This window comes from Leptopilina heterotoma, unplaced genomic scaffold (genome assembly GCF_015476425.1).
Source record: "Leptopilina heterotoma isolate Lh14 unplaced genomic scaffold, ASM1547642v1 Lhet_38, whole genome shotgun sequence".
Classification (NCBI taxonomy): Eukaryota; Metazoa; Arthropoda; class Insecta; order Hymenoptera; family Figitidae; genus Leptopilina; species Leptopilina heterotoma.
In genome coordinates, this window is record NW_025111054.1 from 2633131 (window position 1) to 2655897 (window position 22767).

General features: G+C 24.2%; 1 protein-coding gene across 4 annotated transcripts in view; it reads left to right on the plus strand.

Annotated features, from left to right (window-relative positions):
• LOC122505899 (papilin) overlaps positions 1 to 22767 on the plus strand; it is a 136918-nt gene that overhangs the window by 83594 nt on the left and 30557 nt on the right. For all 4 annotated transcript variants that reach the window (XM_043617771.1, XM_043617774.1, XM_043617773.1 and 1 more), the window contains exons 2-3: positions 12177 to 12237; positions 22492 to 22679. In XM_043617771.1, the coding sequence (XP_043473706.1) occupies positions 12177 to 12237; positions 22492 to 22679 (249 nt within the window). The remainder of the gene's footprint in view (positions 1 to 12176; positions 12238 to 22491; positions 22680 to 22767) is intronic.

Sequence of the window (22767 nt, forward strand, 5' to 3'; positions counted from 1 at the left end):
TAATAGTTGATTCTTCATTCTTCGATGAATTTTATTATTTATGATAATAATTGAATATAGTTGCAAAGAATTTTGTATTAAAATTTTCAAAAATAATTGAATTCCTGAGAAGAATTTTATTATTTATGAAAATAATTGATTTATTGAATGAATTTTTTAAAAAAATAATTCAATTCTTTTGCGAAATTTTATGAAAATACTCAAAATTGAAAATAATTGAATCGTTTTAAAGAATTTGATTATAATTGTTAAGAATAGCATATAGCTGCACTAGAGGGTTCAAACCTTCGGAACAACAAATTATCATTTTAATTATTAAATCTTAAAAGATAGAATTTAATGTATTTTTTTAGAAGTAACTTTTTAATATGACATGTTAGGAACACATTTTAATATTTCTGCGAAAATAACACCTTTTTTAGCACATTTAAAGTCTGCAGATTAATTTTCTGCTATTTAGACAAAAGCACCAATTACTTCACGTTTCACAGAAACAAAAAATATGTTCGTGCTTACATCCATGCAATCTCACTGCGGTGGCTAATACTTGTCGTTTTTTTTTCTTTTTCTACTATTATTATTATCATCATATCCATTTCTTGTTCTATTACTTCCTACTTTGTTCAATGAGCAGTGAATGTCGCATTTAAGTTCCAAAAAAATATTTTTTACATACCACAAAACATTAATTACCCACCACTGTTAATTCCAAAAAATTATTTTTTAAATCTTTAATAATATTAAATACAAGGATAAAGATATTTTGCACGTCTTGCTTTTACAATCAATTGCAATTACTGTTATTTATTCTTCGTAGCTAAAATCTAACAGTCATATACTAAAAAGGCATAACTAAATTATTCGCATTAGTATAATTTATTTCTATAATAACAGTTGTTATTGGGATGTCTGAATACCCCATAAAAATTATTTGATAGAATCATCAGACGTACTTCGATTTATTATTTACCCAATTATTTATGTAGAAAAATGATAATTTATTAAAATTTGTATTTGTTAAATTATAATTTATAAGTTTAAAACCAAAGAACTTCAAAACAACTGAATTTTTTACAAATAATTATAACGAATTTCCAGTAAACAGAAATTCAGCATGAATATTGATACAATGTAGAGTTTAATCGTTGTGCTATTTGGCATGCTAAGGTACAAATATTTATCTGTAAGCATATTTTTTAATTTGCACATATATTTAAATAGTTTATCCACAATGATATCAGAATCAGTAACGCAATCTTATTATTACATAAGAATAATTATTATTAAAAAGTTGATTTCCTCGGTTCTCTCAGACTCACAATATATGTGAACTTCCAGTTACATTTGTTTCAACAGAAAGTTATCATAAACTGCCGTCAGAAATAAATTTTTTCCTTTTTTCATTTATTTCTTTTTTTATCTCCGTCTCTGTTGCATTTCACTCTTCTATCATCTCGCTGGCAATTCATTACTGAGAGTTGAGTCACGCCTTTCTTTGGCCCTTCGGGATTTTCAACTCGGTGGCTTCGAATTGGTCGCTAAAACGTCTCTAGCCTCCAGAGACATTTCCCAGTGGCAAGAAAGAACGTGAGGAAAGAAGAAGAAGAAGAAGAAGAGACAGAAAAAGAGGATGAAGCATAGAAAACCAAAGGATGATGTGTGAAGGGAACAAGGAGGTAAAAATACTCGCGAGCGGAAAATTTTGTGCGGTTGAGAAGCCAATCTTAGAAAGAGATTGCTACACCTTATCAATTATTCTTGAGAATCCTCTTTAGCTGTATAAAAACTTTTTTAATATTTATAAATGCAAGGAGAATTGCAAGATTGCACTTGGTATACCGAGCAACTAACGTTTCAATACAATTCCAAATAGGAATTACAGCTAATATCCTTCATTTACATTTAAAATTTACTTTTATCTTTGAGAACTATTCTTGAATAGTTTTGGGAGTTTGTGGAATGAATATTAGATTGCGGAGATGATAATTGAATGGAAAAGCATTATTTTTATTAGATCTTCTCTCGAATTGTACTATGTTAAATATATTTTTTAGCAAAAATCTTTTTTGTATTTTTGTAAATGGCTTTTAATTAATTGATGTTCAGTCATTGTTTTCTTCGGCATCAGAAGCTGGACTCTAGTGACATGGTTCGTACATCGTAAAGTAGTCGTGTCACATCTTCCTGTCGGCATTCCGCAGATGACTATTCAGTAAAAAATAATGGGGAAATAAATTCATCTGGTGGTCTGGAGAAAAAAGCCGGTCCACTCCTTTGACTTCTTCAGCAGTTTAATTAATGGCGAATTCTTTCTTATAAAGATGTAGACAAAATTATTTGTGAGTCTAAATCTTTTTAGCATCTATATTTTTCTAATTTATCATTTGATATAACTTCTAGTAATTCTACAGGTCTCGGATGTTCGTACTTTTTTGGCATATATTGCAAAAAAATTACAATCATTAAAATAAAACGACTTTTTTGTGCCTTAACGTCAATTATACATTTCATAAATATCATTTCACTTGCCTTAGTAAGTTTCTGTTCCTTTATTCTTTTGTTGTTTTAAGAAATATTTTAAATGTAAACATTTTTAAGAGGTCGCAGAAAGAGCTTATGAAAGAAGCAGAAGGTTGCATGGCGAATGTGAAATTAAGGGATTTGTTGAAGACACATTTTCATTAAATTCTAAATAAAATCTGGTCACGTGGAGAGGTTCATTTTACTCCTCCATTGGTATGCACCATCTCGCACCACCCATGGTGTTTAAAGGCACTTACTTACACTCCATGTACATGTACGAACATTATACGGCGAAACGAAGTCCATTGTACGATTGTTCTTTAGTCTGGCGTGAAAGAGCTTTTCAATTAACGAGTGTCGTAAAACGATGGTCACCCAGACGCGAATATTAACCTCTCACTCAATTTCACATGACGAAGATGAGACCTTTCACTTATTTCTTTCGTCTAGTGTTATGTCAATTTGCAAATATTCCCCTATTTTGCATTACAATAGACGAGAAATAAAGTAAGTGCCAAAAATGAAAATCCATATTTTGCTCAAAACTCTTTAGGCTATATATATATATATATATATATATATATATATATATATATATATATATATATATATATATATATATATATATATTGGTTCTTTGCAAACTATTGGAGGAGGAATGCTTAAATTTTTTATTTGCTTTGAAAAAATATTTTATTTTTACAACAGATAAATAATATTATTTTATAAATGTTTCATCAAACATGTTTTATTATAAGTTAATATGTTCAATTAAGTGGATGGCAGGCTTTCTTTTTCAACAGCTTCGTCTATTTTGAATAATTTTTATTTTTATTAGAAGTACAGTATACCTTATAAGTTATAAATATCAATAATGTCAATAAATCTCAAGATTGACGCATCAAATAAGAAACTATGGTTATTGAAAAATACCATTAAGTTTTTTGGAAAAAATTAGTTCCATAGAATTTTTTATTAAAAGTATGAAAAATTAAGATTTTTAAAGATTTTAATTTGAGAACTCTTTATAAAATTCAATTATTTAAAAAAATTGCAATTAGTATAGTAACTCTCCAAAATTCAATTATTATCTAGAACTTTAACTGAAATTGATTTTTAAATCAATTTTAATTATAAAATTCTACGCAAATTCAATTATTTAAACACAAACATAAATAATTTATTGAATAATTGAATGTTTCTTAAAACTGAATTCTTATACATAATTTTATCAAAAAATTTCTAAATATGTAACATTTTTAAGAAAATGTTAAAATATAATTACAATTTTCGAGGAATTGGATAAAAATTATATTAAAAATAATTGAAATTATGCAATGAGTTTTATTATTTATGAAAATAATTGAAATTTTGCCAAGAATTTTATTAAAATTTTTGAAAATAATTGAATTGTTGTGAAGAATATTGTTATTTATGAAAATTATTGAATTTCTGTGAAATTTTTATGTTTTTGGAAAATAATTTAATTTTCGTGTAGAATATTATCGAAATGTTTGTTTAATAATTGAATTCGTTTGGGAAATTTTATTAAAACAGTTGAAAATTGGAAATCATTGAATTGAATTTTATTAATTTTAAAAATAATTTAATTCTTGTGATGAATATTTGTTATTTATGAAAATAATTGAATTTTACAATGAATTTTATAAAAATTCCTGAATATAATTGAATTTCGGCGAAGAATTTTGCTGTTTATAAAAATAATTGAAATTTTGACGAGAATTTTTATTTTAACTTTTTAAAATAATTGAATTTCTGAAAAGATTTTGAATATTTATTAGGAATTAAAATTTAAAAAAAAAATACTTCATTAAATGATTTATAATTACATAATAACTTTATGACAGTTCTTCAATAGAATTAAGTTATTTAAAATAAATTATTGTCTGACATAGAAAAAATTGAAGGTTTTTTTTAGAATTCGTATAGTATTTTCATAGTTTATAAGGCAAACAAAAGAACACAAAAATTCAGAATTTTCTTATGAATTCTAAAAATTTAATTTTTTTCAGTACTTTTAATAAAAATTTCTGACTTTTCCCTGATTTCCCTGACCAATTCTACTTTCTCTGATTTTTCCTTGATTTCCCTGACCTGTGGCAACACTGTAGGAAGTGAGCTGCTTTGTTCAAAATTTAAAAAGTTCCAAGAGAAATCACAATAATACTTTTTACAAAATAAATATTTTCTTTTCTTTAAACTCGCTACTTTATTATGAGAATAACAAAACTATTATGTATTTCTTGTGAAGTAAATTATAATTTCCGATTTTAATACAGATTTCGAATAATTTAAAAAGATTGTTCACATATTTATAAAATATTTTAGTTATACTTTAAAATTATTTTTAAAAATTATACTTTATATTTCATTTTTTTATTTTCTTTCATTTTTACTAGCATAACAATTAAAAGTCATTCAATTAACAAAATAACATTTATCAATCTGAACTCAAAGTGAAAATTCAGTTAATGATCCTTATCCTTGAACTACAGGTCAGGATATGGAAAGTAACAATTACGTACCGTTAATTATCTTGTGTTTGAAGAGAAGATAACAGTATATTAAAGATGGGATATGAATCTTCTTTGGACAATTCGTTTACCTGTATGCTTATTACAATTTTCTGCAAACAGGTGGATTTAATTTTTTTTTTTTTTTTTTTTTATATTTGATATTATATTTGATAATTTCAAAAGGAATCATTGTCATTGGTTCCTGAAATTATATGACAATATAGCTGACAAATTATTGTTTTTAAATCACTTTTTTAAAAAAATGAGAATGTAATTAATTTCTTTATTTATTAATTTCAATAAAGTATGACGATTGGCGTCAAGTATACTTGACCTAAAAAGTATTGTCCTTTTTTTTGAAGTTATAAAGGTTTGCAATGATTGAACTAATTTAATAATTTATCAACCAAGTAATGTAAAATTAAGCGACCATAAGGGAAAGTTTCACGAAGAAAAAAAACACTAAAGACATAAATTTTATGACTTGGAAGTTTTTTGAGGTTGAGAGAGCAGTAACGGCCGATACCACAAGCCAATAATGATTTAAACGAGGACCATTTGTTTTTCGCTATTGAGCAAAAGCTCCAACACGAAGCACCTATTCATTGTCAGGACGTGTGTACAAAAGAAAGGAGGTGCACTTTGCAGGTTCCGATCGTTTCGACCCGATGCTATATTTTTATTTTCTGCTTTTTATTTTCTTTCATTATACAAAAAACAAAATCCAAAATTTTCAGTAGTTATTTTTTTCAACTTTTTATTCTAAAAACATTATTTAAAAAAACCAAGGGTAGTCACAAAATCCAAAACAACGTTCTAGTCAATAATCTTTAACAGATTTATTTAATACTAGTGCAATTGATAATTAATAAATTTTTTTTGATGTTTATATTGATGATGAAATTCTAGTTCAATTTATCCATTAAAAAAAGGAGGTTTTATACAAAAATAATAAATGGAATTCAGTTTTTAATTTACAACGTGGAATTCAAAATTTGCAATCTAATTGAACACGTGTAAGACGTGATAACTTATAATCATGATTTTAAATGGGCTTTTTTATGAAGCAGAAATGATCAATTGACGAGTCGAGCGTTTCCTTTCGTACTCGTTTATCAGGTGTAATTATTGAGGTGAACTTAGAAACCACCTCCTCCTACAACAACCCTTTGGGAAAATAATTTACTTATCCGTTGATTAATTTTAATTCATTAAAATAACTGAAAATTGAATTAGTTCCAGAATTTAAAAATAAATTTAATACATCAAATATTTATTTATTTAAATATATTTATAAATAAATAAATATATTATATATTATATTTTATTTATTATTATTTATTATTTATTTATTATAATTATTATTTATTTTATTATATTTATATTTTACTTTATTTTTTTTTATTTTATTTATTATATATATATTATTATTATTATTATTATTATTATATTTTAAATATATTTATTTATTAATTTTTATTTATTTTCCGTATTCTTTCATTCAATCTGTTTATAAATTCTATTTGTCAATTACAAATTTTAAATAAAAATAAAAATTTTTGAATTTTAGAAAATAATGGAAAAAATTTTACTCAAAAAAATGTTCTGTTACATTTATTTACGAATTTTTTTAATTGCAAAATTATTCAGAAACAGCAATAACTTCTTTTTTAAATAAATATTTCATTATTATTATTTTTTTTCATAAGAATTAAGATTTACAAAAATTTCAAATTCAAATCTTTTTGAAACTTTATAAATATTGTTATAAAACATGAAGATATCGATTATTCCGAGTCTTCGACTCGGAGTGATCGATTTCTTCATTTTTTATAATAATTAAAGGTGATCGAAAGATAAAATAATTATTTTATATTATAAAAATATTGTTATTATAACTTCTTCAAAATTATTTTCATATTCAATTACTATCTAAAATTTTAACTAAAATTCATTTTTAAATCAATTTTCTAAAGAAAATTGTACTAGAATTCAATTATTTAAATACAAAAATAAACGATTTTATTAAATAATTGAATGTTTTTTTAAAATTGAATTTTCATAAAGAATTTTATCAAAAAATTTTTAAATAATTGAATTAAAAATAATTGAAATTCTGCGATGAGTTTTATTATTTATGAAAATAATTAAATTCCTAAAACTAATTTATTATTTATAAAAATAATCGAATTCATCAACAAATTTATTATTCATGAAATTAATTGAATTATTGCCAAGATATTTATAAAAAATAATTTTTATTATTTATGAAAATAATTACATGTTTGCGTGCAATTTTATTAAAATTGTTTTTAAATAATTGAATTCTTTTGGGTAATTTTATTAAAATAGTATAGATATTGGAAATCATGGAAATGAGGAAAATTTTTGAAACTAATTGAAATTTTGACAAGAATTTTATTAAAAATTTTGAAAATAATTGAATTTTGAAGAAGAATTTTTTTATTTATAAAAATAATAATTGGGATTTAGTCGAGATTTTTTTATTAATTTTGAACATAATTGAATTTTTTGATAAGAATTTTATTACTTTTGAAAGTAATTGAATTTCTGCAATCATTTGTAACTTTTTCAAAAATCAATTTTTTTAGTGTTTTTAACTAAAATTCTACTATAAATCCTTTATTTTTAGTAATTAATTAAATATATATTGAAAAATTCAGCTAATTTTAGAAGATTTTCAATTATTAAATTTTTTCAAAAATTTAAGTTCATTAATTTCGAATTAAATTCATTTAAAATTGACATTTTATAAAATTTCAAATTGAAACCGTTTGAAGTTCACTTATTTATGAAAATTATAAACGCAGCTCTTTTAAAATTGAATTAATTTTCAAATATTGAAGTAAAATTATAGATTTAATAATTTATAAATCATTATTTTATGAAAGTTGTTTTAGATTTAAGTTATTTAAAAAGAAATAATTATTTTCAGAAATTGAAAAAATTGAAGGTTTTGTTTTATAATTTATGGTAATTTCTTAGTTTATGAGGCAAATAAAAAAGATACAAAATTCTCAATTTGCTGATGAATTCTAAAAATTTAATTCAATTTTCGATAGGTATATTTATTTAAGATCTTAAGAGAAAAATTTGAAAATTTTGGTAATTTTTATCCATGTTAGAAAAGGGATTAAAAATGAAAATTATATAGAAATTATTAAAATTAATTTATAAATAAAAATCCTATAATGTATTTTAAAATACTTATGTATATACTACTAACAAATTTTGAATGATAATTAAATAAGAGTGAAGTGTGAATTAATAATTAATTGATTTCTAACACTGTAGAGAAAATAACTGAAGAAAGAGAGAGAGAGAGCAGAGGGGAGTTTACAGCACTTTCGAAGAGTGCTAAATCACTCTTGAATATTTATAATCAAAGATGTAACGGCTGAAACTTACTTATTCATTTAAGAATCGCTTATTCCTGAATCGTCAGTGATTATTAATTTTTTTTCTAAGAGAAAATTGAAATCTCATCTTTAAAAAATCTATCCACTTAATTATTATATTTACATCACAGGACTTAATAAAACAATTATAGAATTCATAACTATAGAATGATTTAAGTTTAAATATTTTAAAATTATTTTAACATGCCCAAGTGCGAAAACCAACAAGGCACAATACTAGCCCAATATTGTCAAAACTGAAAAAATAATATTTTTAAATTAATTTATATTTATACTGCCTTAAATTAAACGCAATCTTACAAACATTTAATAATTCTTACCACTCGTGAGGATCGATACCTCAACCTGACGCACCAAAGCCTAACACTATGACCCCGCTGCAACGCTGACATGAAGTCGAGAAAGAAAAAAGGTTCTTATAAAGGTTTAAATTTCGCAAATTCGGATTTTTATATTCAGAGAATATAGACTATATCATACTAACTTTTAATTTATTATTAAATATATAATATATTCAAATTCTACTTGAAGAGATAAACCACAAAGTTTACGAGGATGTTAGTAACCGATAAACCAATTAAATTGTTATCGAATCTCTGTTGCCAATGAAGAGCTAACTCAAAGGCGTTTATGTTTCCTAATAGCTATAATCAGATACGAGAATGATATTCTATTCCCAGTCATTCTCACACAGTCTGTGGTTGTACGTGTAAATCTCAATACTCTATTTTCTACATAATAATAAGATTAAATTTCAAATAAGTTATAAAGTATTCCATTTTGCCGAAACAAAACTAAAATTTAAAATTTACTTTCTATTTAGGTTTTTTGACCCGAAACTAAAAATTGAATCACTAAAAAGAATATTTGAAGATGTAATGCAAAATCGGGTTTACTTTATACTTTTGATGGCTATGATAAATAAAGGTTTTACTCATATTATTTCTTTAAATTTTTTGTTGTGATTTATTTGCTTAAAACTAAATAATGGAGTTTTTCATACGTTTGTTTTGGATTTACATTAAAATAATTAATAAATTCAGTTTTTCATTTTTAAATTTAGTTTTATTTTAATTTAGCTTCGAATAGAGACGAAACTAAATTCGTCATTCGTTACTTTTTATTAAAACAAAAAATTTAAATCGAAAATTTTTATCAAAACAATTACTTTATTTTTGAGAAAGTAATACGTTAATATTACTTTCTCAAAAATATAAAATTTATTAAAATTGAAAATTTGTAATTCTATGAATAATATTTTACATTTAACAATAAGGAAAATATAACAACTGATGAAACCAAACAACACCTTCTAGTTTCAGCAATAGACTGTTCCAGGTCCTGTGTAGTAAATTCTCTCGAGAATGGGCATGGTTCCAAAACTGAATGACTCTCACACTCATAACGCCATTTTCGTGCCAATATACCTAGTAAAGACCATTTACGACCCACCCATCTTTGAAAATTATTTATTTATTATTGTAAAAAATGTATATTCGCTTAATATTAGATTCTAAATGACAAGAAAAGAAAAAACTTAATAAAAAAAAAGAATTATTTAGTTTTTATAGTGTTGAAGACAAACGAGATTATATAAATAAATTGTAAAAGTATTCAAAAAAAAAATTCGAGAAACACTAAAAAAAAGTCGTTCACTTTTGGAATATTAAAATAAAATCTGCTATCTGATGCAACGTGTGCGTTAGTCATGCTTGACCCGGTGATCCATTGCCTCGTTCTATAATATAAAAGAAACAAAATCCATTCAGGCATTCAACAGCTTTTAGATTCCCTTTCATCAGGTATAAACATAATGTCTGAAAGATAATTTCATTTTTTTTATTTCTTTATATAAACTTCATGATTATTGAGACGTTGAAAATTTTTGTAAAAAGTATAATTTTTAAAATGGATATAGAAATTCAGTACGTACAATAAAGAAATGCAACAAACATGTTTAATAAATATACCATATTATTTATTAGTTTTGGTTTTTAAATTTAGAGAAGAGAAAAGAAACAAAATTTCTATATAATAACAAAATTAAAGGAAAGGGTTGAAAGATAAGCTTAACTTTTATTTGGGTATTTCTTTTATATTTCAGCCACTAAAAGCTACTATTTCTGTTTTATTCAGAATTTACACTACTTTAAATTCGCTAATACTAGAAATCCAAAAACTATTCTCAAAAATGATAATCAAATTCTTTAAAACAATTCAATATTATTTTTAAAAAGTATTCGAAATTCAATTATTTTCAATATCTATAGTATTTTCATAAAATTTCGCAAAAGAATTCAATTATTTAACAAAAAATTGATATAATACATCCAAAATTAAATTATTTTCATAAATAATAAAATTTCCACAAGAATTCAATTAATTAAAATAAAATTTTCATATAATAGGTATTTATTATATTTCGAAAAAATTAATTATTTAAAATAATGATTATAAAATTCTTAATTATAAAGAATTCAATTATTTTCATAAATAACAATATTCGCCACAAGAATTCAATTATTTTTAAAAGTAATAAATTTTTTCTTTGAAATTCAATAATTTAAAAAAATTCTAATAAAATCGTTCGCAAGAATTAAATTATTTTTATAAATAATAAAATACTTTTTAGGAATTTAATTATTTTCAAAAAAATTTAATAAAATGCTACACAGACATTCAATAATTATTGTCCAAAATTTTAATAGAGTTCTTTGTAAAATTTAATTTATTTTTAAAAACTTTTCGCAATTCAATGATTTTTAATATTTACTATTTACATAAAATTTCCAACCAAACATCAATTATTTAAAAAATTATTTCTAAAAATCTTCGTAAAAATTGAATTTTTTTTATAAATAATAAAATTCTTCTCAGGAATTCAATTATTTTGAGGCATTTTAACAAAATTCAATATTATTTTCATAAATGTCAATATTCAGCACAAAAATATAATTATTTTTACAAGTATTAAATTTTTCCTTGAAAATTCAATATTATTTTAAAAAATTCTAATAAAATCGGTCCCAAAAATTCAATTATTTTCATAAATAATAAAATGCTTTTTCGGAATTCAATTATTTTCAAAAAAATTTAATAAAATGCCACACAGACATTCAATAATTATTTTTCAAAATTTTAATAGAATTCTTTGTAAAATTTAATTTATTTTTAAAAACTTTTCGCCATTTAATGATTTTCAATATTTACTATTTTCATAAAATTTCCAACCAGAATTCAATTATTGAAACAAATTTTCAAAAAATCTTCATAAGAATTCAATTTTTTTTATGAATAATAAAAATTTCTCAGAAATTTAATTATTAAAATTAGAATTTGCATAAAATTAGTCATTTAATTATTTTTGCATAAATATTTAAATTCTTTCATGAATAATAAAATTTGTTGCAGGAATTCAATTTATTAGCAAGATAAGAAAGAGATAAATACTTTTGATGAAAATTAGGAAAAAGTCAGGAAATTAAAATATAGAATGGAATTCTTATAAGTTTTGTGAAGTATTTGAAACGAGTTTTTTTGGTTGTCAAATTTAATTTTTCGATTGCTACTTTTTTACTACTTTTTTTAAGTTTGAAAGCTACTTTTTTAAAATTAATTGTCTAGTGCGAAGTCTGCATGAGGGAAATAAATTTTAAACTGTTTTTTTTTATTTCAGGTCGTTGGTGTTTCTTATATTTATTTGTGCTACACATACACCTGATGTCTCAGCTAGTACCGTAAGTAATTTTCTGACTACTGTTTCGAAAAATTTTAATTTTCAAAATTACTCATTAATTTTAGTTTAATAGCCTAATAATATTAATTATAATAATAATTCATACAGCCTAATATTAATGCAAAAGTCTTTGTTCAATTTCATTGAATCCCTAACAGCAACGGATATCCAAGGATATCCTACGGAATTCCTAGTCACATTTGGAAATTTGGTTATCCCTAGGATGTCCTTAACCCTTTCGTGCCCCCGAGAAACCCAGCGATTGGATTTTGTTGAAACTTGTTACTCAGGGATTTTTGGGGTCGTTGATTACGAATCTGAAGTCAGATTTTTAAAATTTTGAAAATTCAAAATGGCGGATCCAATATGGCGGATATTTTTTCAAAATTGCTCAAATTTACATAAAACTTGTTACTCGGGGGTTTTCGGGGTCGCTGATTACGAATCTGAAGTCAGATTTTCAAAATTTTGAAAATTTAAAATGGCGGATCCAATATGGCGGATATTTTCTCAAAATTGCTCAAATTTACATAAAACTTGTTACCCTGGGTTTTTCGGGGTCGCTGATTACGAATCTGAAGTCAGATTAAGAAAATTTTTAATGTTGACCCCGAAAACACCCGAATAACAAGCTTCAAGGGAATTTGAGAAAATTTTGAAAAATTAGATTTCTTATCAATATTTTTCCATATTTATCTGGCGAAAAGTCCTTTTTGTGTTTGAGGAAAATCGTGCAGGTCTCTACTAACATAAACAGTTTATTTCTTCAGCAGTTTCATATCTGAAACGTAACAATAAAAACATTAGCTATCAATTCGTTATACGAGGATGTAAGCAATCCTAGGATTAGGTTTAAGATCGCGAAGGTCTTGAAGGTGGACGCATTGACCTTGAAGGTGTAGGTTAAACCAGGTAGAACTGCAAGGGCATGGACGAAACGAGCCTTGGCGGCATTCCTGTATGTTTTATTACCTTCTCGCTTTGACGGTGGTTCAGGTTTCGATACTCCCGTCGTAGCCAGACACACCATCTCCACGTTCAATTTGCCTTTGTATAGAAGCAATCACCACGTTTACTTCTTACAATCTCCAATCACTCCTTTATATCTGATGAAATCCCATTATCGACACTTTTCATTCTTACCCTTCGAGAGATAATACTTTATTTCTTACTTCATGTTAGAATATTATCCAGTTTTAGATATTTATTTTTCCTTCTATAATTTCACTAAATGACTAAAAATTACTACAGCTTAAACCATTATCAGTCCCAAAAGTCCGTTTTTTTCTCTTCACATTTGCACTTACTATTTTCAAAGATGGTGGGCTAAAAAATATGCACATCGTGTTTCTTATGTACTTTTTCTTCCTCTTTCAGAATCTGCAAGAAAGTTTAACTTTTGACTTAAGGATTAAAAGTTTAAACAAAAACAAAAATTGTTTAAACAAAAAAACACAATTTTTTGGTTTTTGTTTCATTAAAACTATATTTTTTATTGGAAATCGCTTCAGGAAAAATTTGGACTGACAAAATATCGCGTCCAAAATATATGACCTTTCATTTAGGCATTGCTAGAAATTTTAATTTTTTCGAAATTTAAAATAGCGGCTCAAAAAATAGCCGACAAAATCAAGAACGAAAAATTTAGATTTCCAAAGATTTGAATTTGAAACCTTTTCAAAATTCAATTATTTCTAAAAATCCATGCTACAATGCTTTAAATATTCAATTATTATCTAAAATTTTAACCAAAATTCATTTTTAACTCAATTTTTATTTGAAAATTCTGCGAGAATTCAATTATTTAAATACAAAAATAAATTATTTATTCAATAATTGAATGTTTATTAAAATTTAATTATTGACGAGAATTTGTAATGAAAAATTGAATTTTCAAACAAGCTTTTACGTCCGAGTTGTTTTTTCAATTAGTAGGTAAAATAACTGCTTGTCCGAATGTATTCGTTTAAAAAGTTTATTTTACCTACTAATTGAAAAATTGAATTTTTGTGATAAATTTTGATATTTTATGAAAATAATTGAATTTTGGAAAAGAATTTTATTAAAATTCCTTAAAATAATTGATTTTATGGGGAGATAATTAATTTAATTTTGTTATTCAACAAGATAATTGAATTCTTTTGCAGAATTTACTTAAAATTTTTTTGGAAATAATTGACGAATTTTATTATTTTATTGAATAATTGAATGTTTCTTAAATTTGAATTCTTTCGTCAAGTTTTAATAACATTTTTAAGAATAATTGCATTTTTCGAGGAATTTATTTAAAAATTGATCAAAAATTCAATTCTTGTTATAAATAATAAAAGTCTTTGAAGAAATTTAATTATTTTCAATTTGATTTTAATAACATTTTCGAAAGAATTCAATTATTTTCATAAAAAATATAATTCTTTGCAGAAATTGAATTAAATTTTTAAATTTATTAAAAATTTATAGAAATAATTGAATTCTTTCACGAAATTTTATTCAATTCTTTAAAAATAATTGAATTTTTACGAAGAATTTTATTATTTAAGAAAATAATTGAATTCTTATAAAGAAAAAAATTTGAAAACAACGTTTCTGAAAAAAAATTGAATACTTTTGACGAATGTTATAACATTTTTTTTTAAATTACAGAATTTTTTGGGAGAATTTAATATAAATTGTTTTAAAAATATTTGAAATTCTGCGATGAAAATAATTGAATTTCTAAATGAAATTTTATTCTTGTGATGAATATTGTTATTTATAAAAATAATTGAATTTTGTAAAGAATTTTTTTTAATTACTAAAAATAACTGAATTTTTGTGAAGAATTTTGTTATTTATTTAGATAATTGCATTAAAACTTTTGAAATAATTAAATAATATTAAAAAATTTATTTTGGTAAGATATAGAAAAAAATTTTAATGGTTTTGTATAGAATTCGTGGTTGTTTCATAGTTTATGGGGCAAAGAAAAAGAAACAAAAATTCAGAATTTTCTTATGAATTTCAAAAATTTGATTTTCTCCAGTACTTTTAATAAAAATCCCTGACTTTTCCCTGACCTGTGGAAACCCTGAATATCACCTGCTGCAAAGAAAATCGGAATTCTCAAAAAAAGTTGTACTTGTACTTAATTTAAAAAAGGAGATAGTGAAAATAATTAGTTTTAATGAGTTAGTGCAAATAATTTTATATGCAAATATTTATGATTTACACATAATTACTCATTAACGCATTTATTGGATAAAAAATTTCCTTTGAATTAAAATATTTCAAATAATTGTTATTGCGGAAATAACTTCTTTATATGTTTTGAAGATAAATTTATGGCTTACTATAAAATGGCAAAAAAGTTCAAGTTATAATTTATACATGAAACATCTATTTAAATTTTGATAAAGTAGTGGCAGTAAAGATTCGCGCAAAAATTGGAAAGAATCCCTCTGACATCTTTCCATTTTCTTCTTTCCAGGACGTAACGACCACTTAACTCGGATTAGCAATGCTGTACTGCATAGAATATCTTTGATGAGGGTAAAAAGCCTCACTGGAAATTATCCTTTTTTAGACCATAATAATCTTGTCGCGAAACGATACGAGAAACCATAAAGCTGAGTCCAAGAGAAGGGAAAAACAAATAGAAAGATTTCTTGAGCGATAGTATTACAATTGAGACTTTTTATGTGGTTAACAAATGAACACGACTCGCAGAGTCTGATAGACTGTGCAGTATAAAATGAAAAATGTTTGGAGAAATAAAAGGAATGTATGTATAATGTACCAAAGTATTAAATGTACCCAATACTATTCATATAAAACAATGCATCGTATCAAAGCTTTTCTCTTTTAAAAAATATAATTGAATACATAATTAGACTCACTTCCTGACCGACTATATGATTGAAAATTGAATATTTTAAAATTATTACTATTATAATTCTCTTTTATGTTGAAACCTTTATTATCGTATTTTTTGATTTTACAAGAATGTTATTACCCTTGTATTCTATTACTTTGGTTAAAATCTTTTTAAAAATTCAGTCCAAGTCATTTGTGGCGGAAAAATAGTCTTAAAACTAATTTTAAAAGAAATAGAGCATTAGAGTTTGCGAAGAGGTTCTTAGCCATATAACATCTCAATGGGCAGGACCTTCTGGCACATGTCCAAAGTAGTTTGCATTCCTTGGTTGTAAAATGCAAGATGTGGTTTCCAATAAAATTATTGCTTTCTCTACACCCTTGGATTTAATGATAGTTGATTGTGTGTACAACGAAAGTCTTAAATGGCTACATCATAGATGTGATTTTTAACAAGCCTATTCTATTTTAAATGATAATTATTTTTAGACAATTTAATTAAAGGGATGTTTTTAAGTCTTTAATTTAAAACAAAGTTTGTTGTGGTTATTAAACTATTGACTTTTTTATTCTGAAAAAGATAATTTTGTATATTTTAAATGTTTATTGAGACGCTGATGTTAATTAATTTTTATTAATTAATTAATAATAATTAATAATTATAATAATAATAATTAATAATAATTATTATTATTAATAATAATTCGCGCGTGGTTAACTTTTTACTCACTTTTTTAAATAAAATTTTGAATGAAATTAGCAACTTTGAAAATAAACGTAAAAATTTGTAATTCAAATTTATTTTCATAATAATAAAATATGAATTGGAATATAATTTTATTATTATTATTATAACTATAATAATCATCAATTCTGACACAGGGAATTCAGAGAAAAGTCAGGGATTTTTATTAAAAGTACTGAAAAAATTAAATTTTTAGAATTCATAAGAAAATTCTAAATTTTTATTTGTTTGCCTCATAAATTGTAAAATAACCACAAATTATAATTCAAAACATTCAATTTTTTCAATTTCTGACAATAATTTCTCTTTAAATAACTTAAATCTTGAACAACTATCATAAAATAATGACTTATAAATTATTAAATGAATAATTTTACTCAAATATTTCAAAATTAATTCAATTTTCAAAGAGTTACGTTTACAATTTTCATAAATAAATGAAGTTCAAACGGTTTCAATTTGAAATTTTATAAAATTTCAATTTTGAATGAATTTATAATTAGAAATTATAAAGAACTTAAATTTTAAAAAACTTTTAATAATTCAAAATCTTTTAAAATTAATTAAATTTATCAATATATAGTTAATTTATGATTAAAAATGATAGATTTATAGAAGAATTTTTAAATGAATTTAATTAAAAATTTTAAAGAACTTAAATTTTTGAAAAATTTTAATAATTCAAAATCTTCTAAAATTAGTTAAATTTGTCAATACATATTTAACTAATTATTAAAAATTGTGGATTTGTAGAAGAATTTTAGTTAAAAACACTAAAAAAATTGAATTTTGAAAAAGTTACAAATTATTTCACAAATTCAATTATTTTCAAAATTTACAAAAAAATCTGGACCAAATCTCAATTGTTATCTTTATAGATAAAAAATTCTTCTTCAAAATTCAATTATATTCAAAAATTTTTCTCATTTCAATGATTTTCAATAAGTATCTATACTATTTTAATAAAATTACCCAAAAAAATTTAATATTACATAAAAAAATTGTACGCAAACATTTAATTATTTTCATAAATATTAAAAATTTCACAGGAATTCAATTATTTACAAATTTTTTATAAGTTTCTTTTCAATAATTCAATTATTTTCATAAATAATATAACTCATCGCATAATTTAAATTATTTTTAATACAATTTTAATCAAATTACTTAAAAAATTTAACTATTCTAAAAAATTTTAATAAAATTTGTCAAAAGAATTCAATTATTTAAAAGTTTTTTGATAAAATTGATTATGAAAATTCAATTTTGAGAAAAATTCAATTATTTAACAAATTATTTATTTTCGTATTTAAATAATTGAATTCTCGTAGAATTTTTTTTTTAAATTAATTTAAAAATGAATATTATTTAAAATTTTAGATAATAATTGAATATAAAAATAATTTTGGAGAAGTTATAATAACAATATTTTTATAATATAAAATAATTATTTTATCTTTCGATCATCTTTAATTATTATAAAAAATGAAGAAATGGATCGCTCCGAGTCAAAGACTCGGAGTAATCGATATCTTCATGTTTTATAACAATATTTTTAATTAAGTTTTTGTAAAAAAAAAACTTTTTTTTTTTTTTTGATATAATATTTTTAATGTTGGTTAATTTCAAAAAGGTGTAAATTTGAAATTTTTTAAAATCTTAATTCCTATGGAAAAATGATAATAATTAAATTTTTATTTAAAAAAAAAGTTATTGATGTTTTCGAATAATCTTACAAATAAAGAAATTCGTAAATAAATGTAACAGAACATTTTTTTTCAATTTTTTCCTTTATTTTCTAAAAATAAAAAAATTTTCATTTTCAATTAAAATTTGTAATTGACAAATAGAATTTATTTACATTTTTTTCCTTTATTTTTGAAAAACTTTAAATTTTATTAAAATAATATTGTAATTAAGAAAATTTCTACAAAAATTTTAAGAAACGGGAATATATGTAAAAAAATTTTGAGACATAAGTATTTTTCTTTGCGGTGACCCATCACAAATTTTTACTGAATCATCTAAAATCAATCAAATAAGAAAATTTCATCAGTTTAATAATTTATCACGGACCTCATCGATGGAATTTTTTTGTTATTGAAGATAATCAAAATAATGGTCTTCGAAAATTTACTGACTGATTTCCAAGAAAAAATGTTCTAGTTTATTTTTTATTATTTATAAAAAAAATTAATTAAACCTTTCATCAGGCTGCAGTTTATTATGTCTTTAATTCTCTAGTTTTATCCCTATCAACATTTAGATATTTAAAATATCTTATATGGATGTTCTAGGGATAACCATTGGTTCAGGAAAGTTAGGATAATTCAAGGATCACAGATCTCTTTGATATTTGATGTCTGGAATTCTGATTCTGAAAAAATATTCATTGCATTTACTTGAAGTTTTCTGGGAATATGTTCGAGATATGCTACTTTCAAAAAATGCAAAAAAAAACGAATTTTTGAAGATCATGTCCCTAACCCACCGTATTTAAATTTAAAATTTCTTTCATAAATTCATCAAAATTCTACTATGAGTAGGTAGAAATTATAGAAAAATCTAATCTCTCGTCATCATCCTAGATTTTATGTTATTAAATTGCACTCCATTATAACTGTCATATCCTTAAAAATTATTGCATCTATTTGTATGTTACTTATATATATAGTTGCGACACGGACAATATTTTTGTCATTAGTATGGCAATACCAATAATACAGAAGACTAACGTATAACTTCTTTACTTCAATTTCCCTATGACAGCTCAAAGAGAATTTTCAACCATAAACTTTTAGCTGTATAGTGTTATTTAGAAAGTATTTTTACGATAGTTTTTCTATAAAATTTCTCTGTCAAGAAGTTTATTACTATTTATAAAACAATCTTGGTATGCTTTTGTGCAAAAATAATTAATTTCAAAATGAATAAAAATAATGTGTCACGTTTGTGAAAAAAATTTGTAAACTCTCGCAAGAACCTCGTTAATCTGCAGTCACTCAAGATATATATATTTTAGTTCCTCATTGGACAGATGCAATTCACGTTGGACAGCAGGGTTCAAAAGGAAATTTTCCGTGTAACAAGTTTAAAGACTGGGGCAACAAATAAATGAGATGTAAATATCTTTGCCCTACAGGCGTTAGTTTTGCGTTGGTCTCGTGTTTGCCCGCGAGCCCCAAGTAACAGCTGCGGTGATTTTTATCGACCGTGAGACTCTCTGTACTGGCTTCGCATATGTACCGTGTGTGCATTTCCGTGTAATAAAAGTGCGCTCCTCTCGAGTACCACTGTTTTTTCCTCTCGTTTCGTTACTTTTTATTGCTTTCTTTCTCGAAAACGTCAAAGGCTTGCGAACAATTTTTTGCGAAACTTTTAGCATTTAATTCCTGTCCTCTTCCTTCCTACCTTATTCCAACAAAATTTGTTTTTTCATTAAAGTAATTTTTTATTCAAAGTAATTTACTTTTACGGTATGTGTATAATTTATTTTAAAGCAAAGTGTTAAACGTTTTTTAAAAACATTATTTAAAATACATTCAAGCGAGCATTCAAGTTTATTAAATTAGAGTATAAGGTTTAAAAGCGTGAAAAATATATAGAAATCCAGAAATTTTATAATTTTTATCAGGAATGGATATTAGACATTTTAAACGTAAATCTAAAATTAACAAACAAGTATAGATAATTTAAGGAAACATTTTTACCCTAATGGGTTTTAATCGGCGCATTTGAGTGCCTTATCGATTTTATGTCAAGTGTTACAAATTTAATTTCAATTTTCCATAACACTACAGAAAAAATAATACGAAATCTTGCTGAATATTTTTGAGGTAATTTTATTATTTTTAACATGATTTCTAAAAAATCTTTCATTATGAGAACGGTTATTGACATGCTGTGAAGAATATGATAGAAGTTTTAGACAAACTATATGTATATTAGAACATTTTAGAATATTATAGAATATTTAAGTTGAAATTTCCAAAATTAAATTTAATATATATTTATCCATGCACTTACAGTATCTTAACTTGCAGCAATGTCAATGTTGTTGCAAGTGTAGCTACTGTGGGGGTGAGAACTTCACCTTTAAAAACATTATAGAAATTATTATCATTAATTACAAAATATTTCATAGTTTACCATACAATATAGTTCGTGAGTTTTGAATAATTTTCATTTCTAAATAGTACAAAAGTTGAGCTCAATAATGTGGCAATATTTCATGCCAATATTGCCAACATTGCAATGTTAAGGCTCCGTAAAGGACGTTACTTTACGTCAAAATTTAAGGTCAATGTTGATCTATATTTTAACCTAAAGGTCAAAAACAGGCACCAAAGGGCCTTTCATAGGGGCCTTCAAATTACGACCCACATAAGGACTTCATATTTGTAATAAACGACCCCAAAAACCCCTGAATAACAAGTTTTAAGCGATTTCAATCATTATTTTTAAAAAAATTCCGCCGTATTAGATCCGCTATTTTGAATTTTAAAAATCTGACTTTATATTTGTAATCAGCGACCCCGAAAACCCCCCAGTAACAAGTTTCAAGTGAATTTGATCAATTTTAAAAATAAATCCTCCATATTAAATCCGCCATTTTGAATTTTGAAAGTCTGACTTCATGTTTGTAATCAGCGACCCCGAAAACCCCCGAGTAAGAAGTTTCAAGTGAATTTGATCAATTTTAAAAAATTAGTCCGCCATATTGTATCCGCCATTTTTAATTTTTAAAATCTGAAAATCCGACTTCAGATTTATAATCAGCGATCTTGAAAACCCCGTAAAGTGTACTTGGTTATTAAATTCCTTGACTAGAAAAATGTATGCTTCAAAGGATTAACGTGTTGAATCCGAATCCGACCTCAGAATTGACCCAGCATTTCAGGCTTTCGAGAAATAATTTTTTTTAAAAAGGAATTTGAGAAGTTTAGCAATGAAAGTCCTTCGCTATATTGTCTCCGCCATTTTTAATGTTTCAATTATAATTTTAATTTTGCATTAAAATTCTTAATTGTTAATAATAAAAATTTGAAATTCTTTGTCAATTATATAAATTGTAATATAAAAATATTTGTACTTTATTTAAGGAAAACAATAAAGTAAGAGACTGTGTAATAGTTGTTTATATTCTATAAACTTTAAATTATCTTGGGAGGTCTAATAATTCTCTCAGATGAAAGTTTGAAACTGACGTAAATGAGAATTTAATCTGACGAGTTCAGTTACGGTTAGTTAGAATGAGAGCAAACATGCTGAAATTGTTGGGTCAACTGTATCTTGCGAATATTAAAACAATTTTCCTCTACATTTTAAGGACTTGACAAATTGTTATGATAGATTGTAATAAGGGAAAATGGAAATAGTGTTTGCATTATTACTAGTTTTTAAACTAAATTTTATTTATAAACCAACTTTATTTGTATATATATATATATTTTATCCTCACACTGTAAAAAAAGTAAAATCTTAACTCCGATGAATTCTTTAAGAGTTGCAAGTTTTTGGATGAGTTAAAGCAAAAAAAATGTTATTTTAGCACCAAATGTTAAACAAAATACGCAAAAAGTTTAATACTTATTGTTTTCTGTAAAAATAAAATGTTATCTCATACTTTTATTTTAAAAATAATAATTTAATTTGCAGCGTCACATAAAATTAAGACACGGAAGGCACAGGCGACAACATGGAAATAGTCATTTACCTAAAACTTACGTATTGGATCCAGATGAACCGGAGAGAGGGATTTGGGGGCCATGGTCTAATCCCAGCCCCTGTTCTCGCACCTGTGGGGGTGGAGTTCAAAATCAGCAGAGAGATTGTTTAGACATAGAGTGAGTAATCGATTACTTATTTATAAAATTAATACAATATTAAGTTCTGATGAATGCTCTGAATTTTGCTTTAAAATACAACATAATT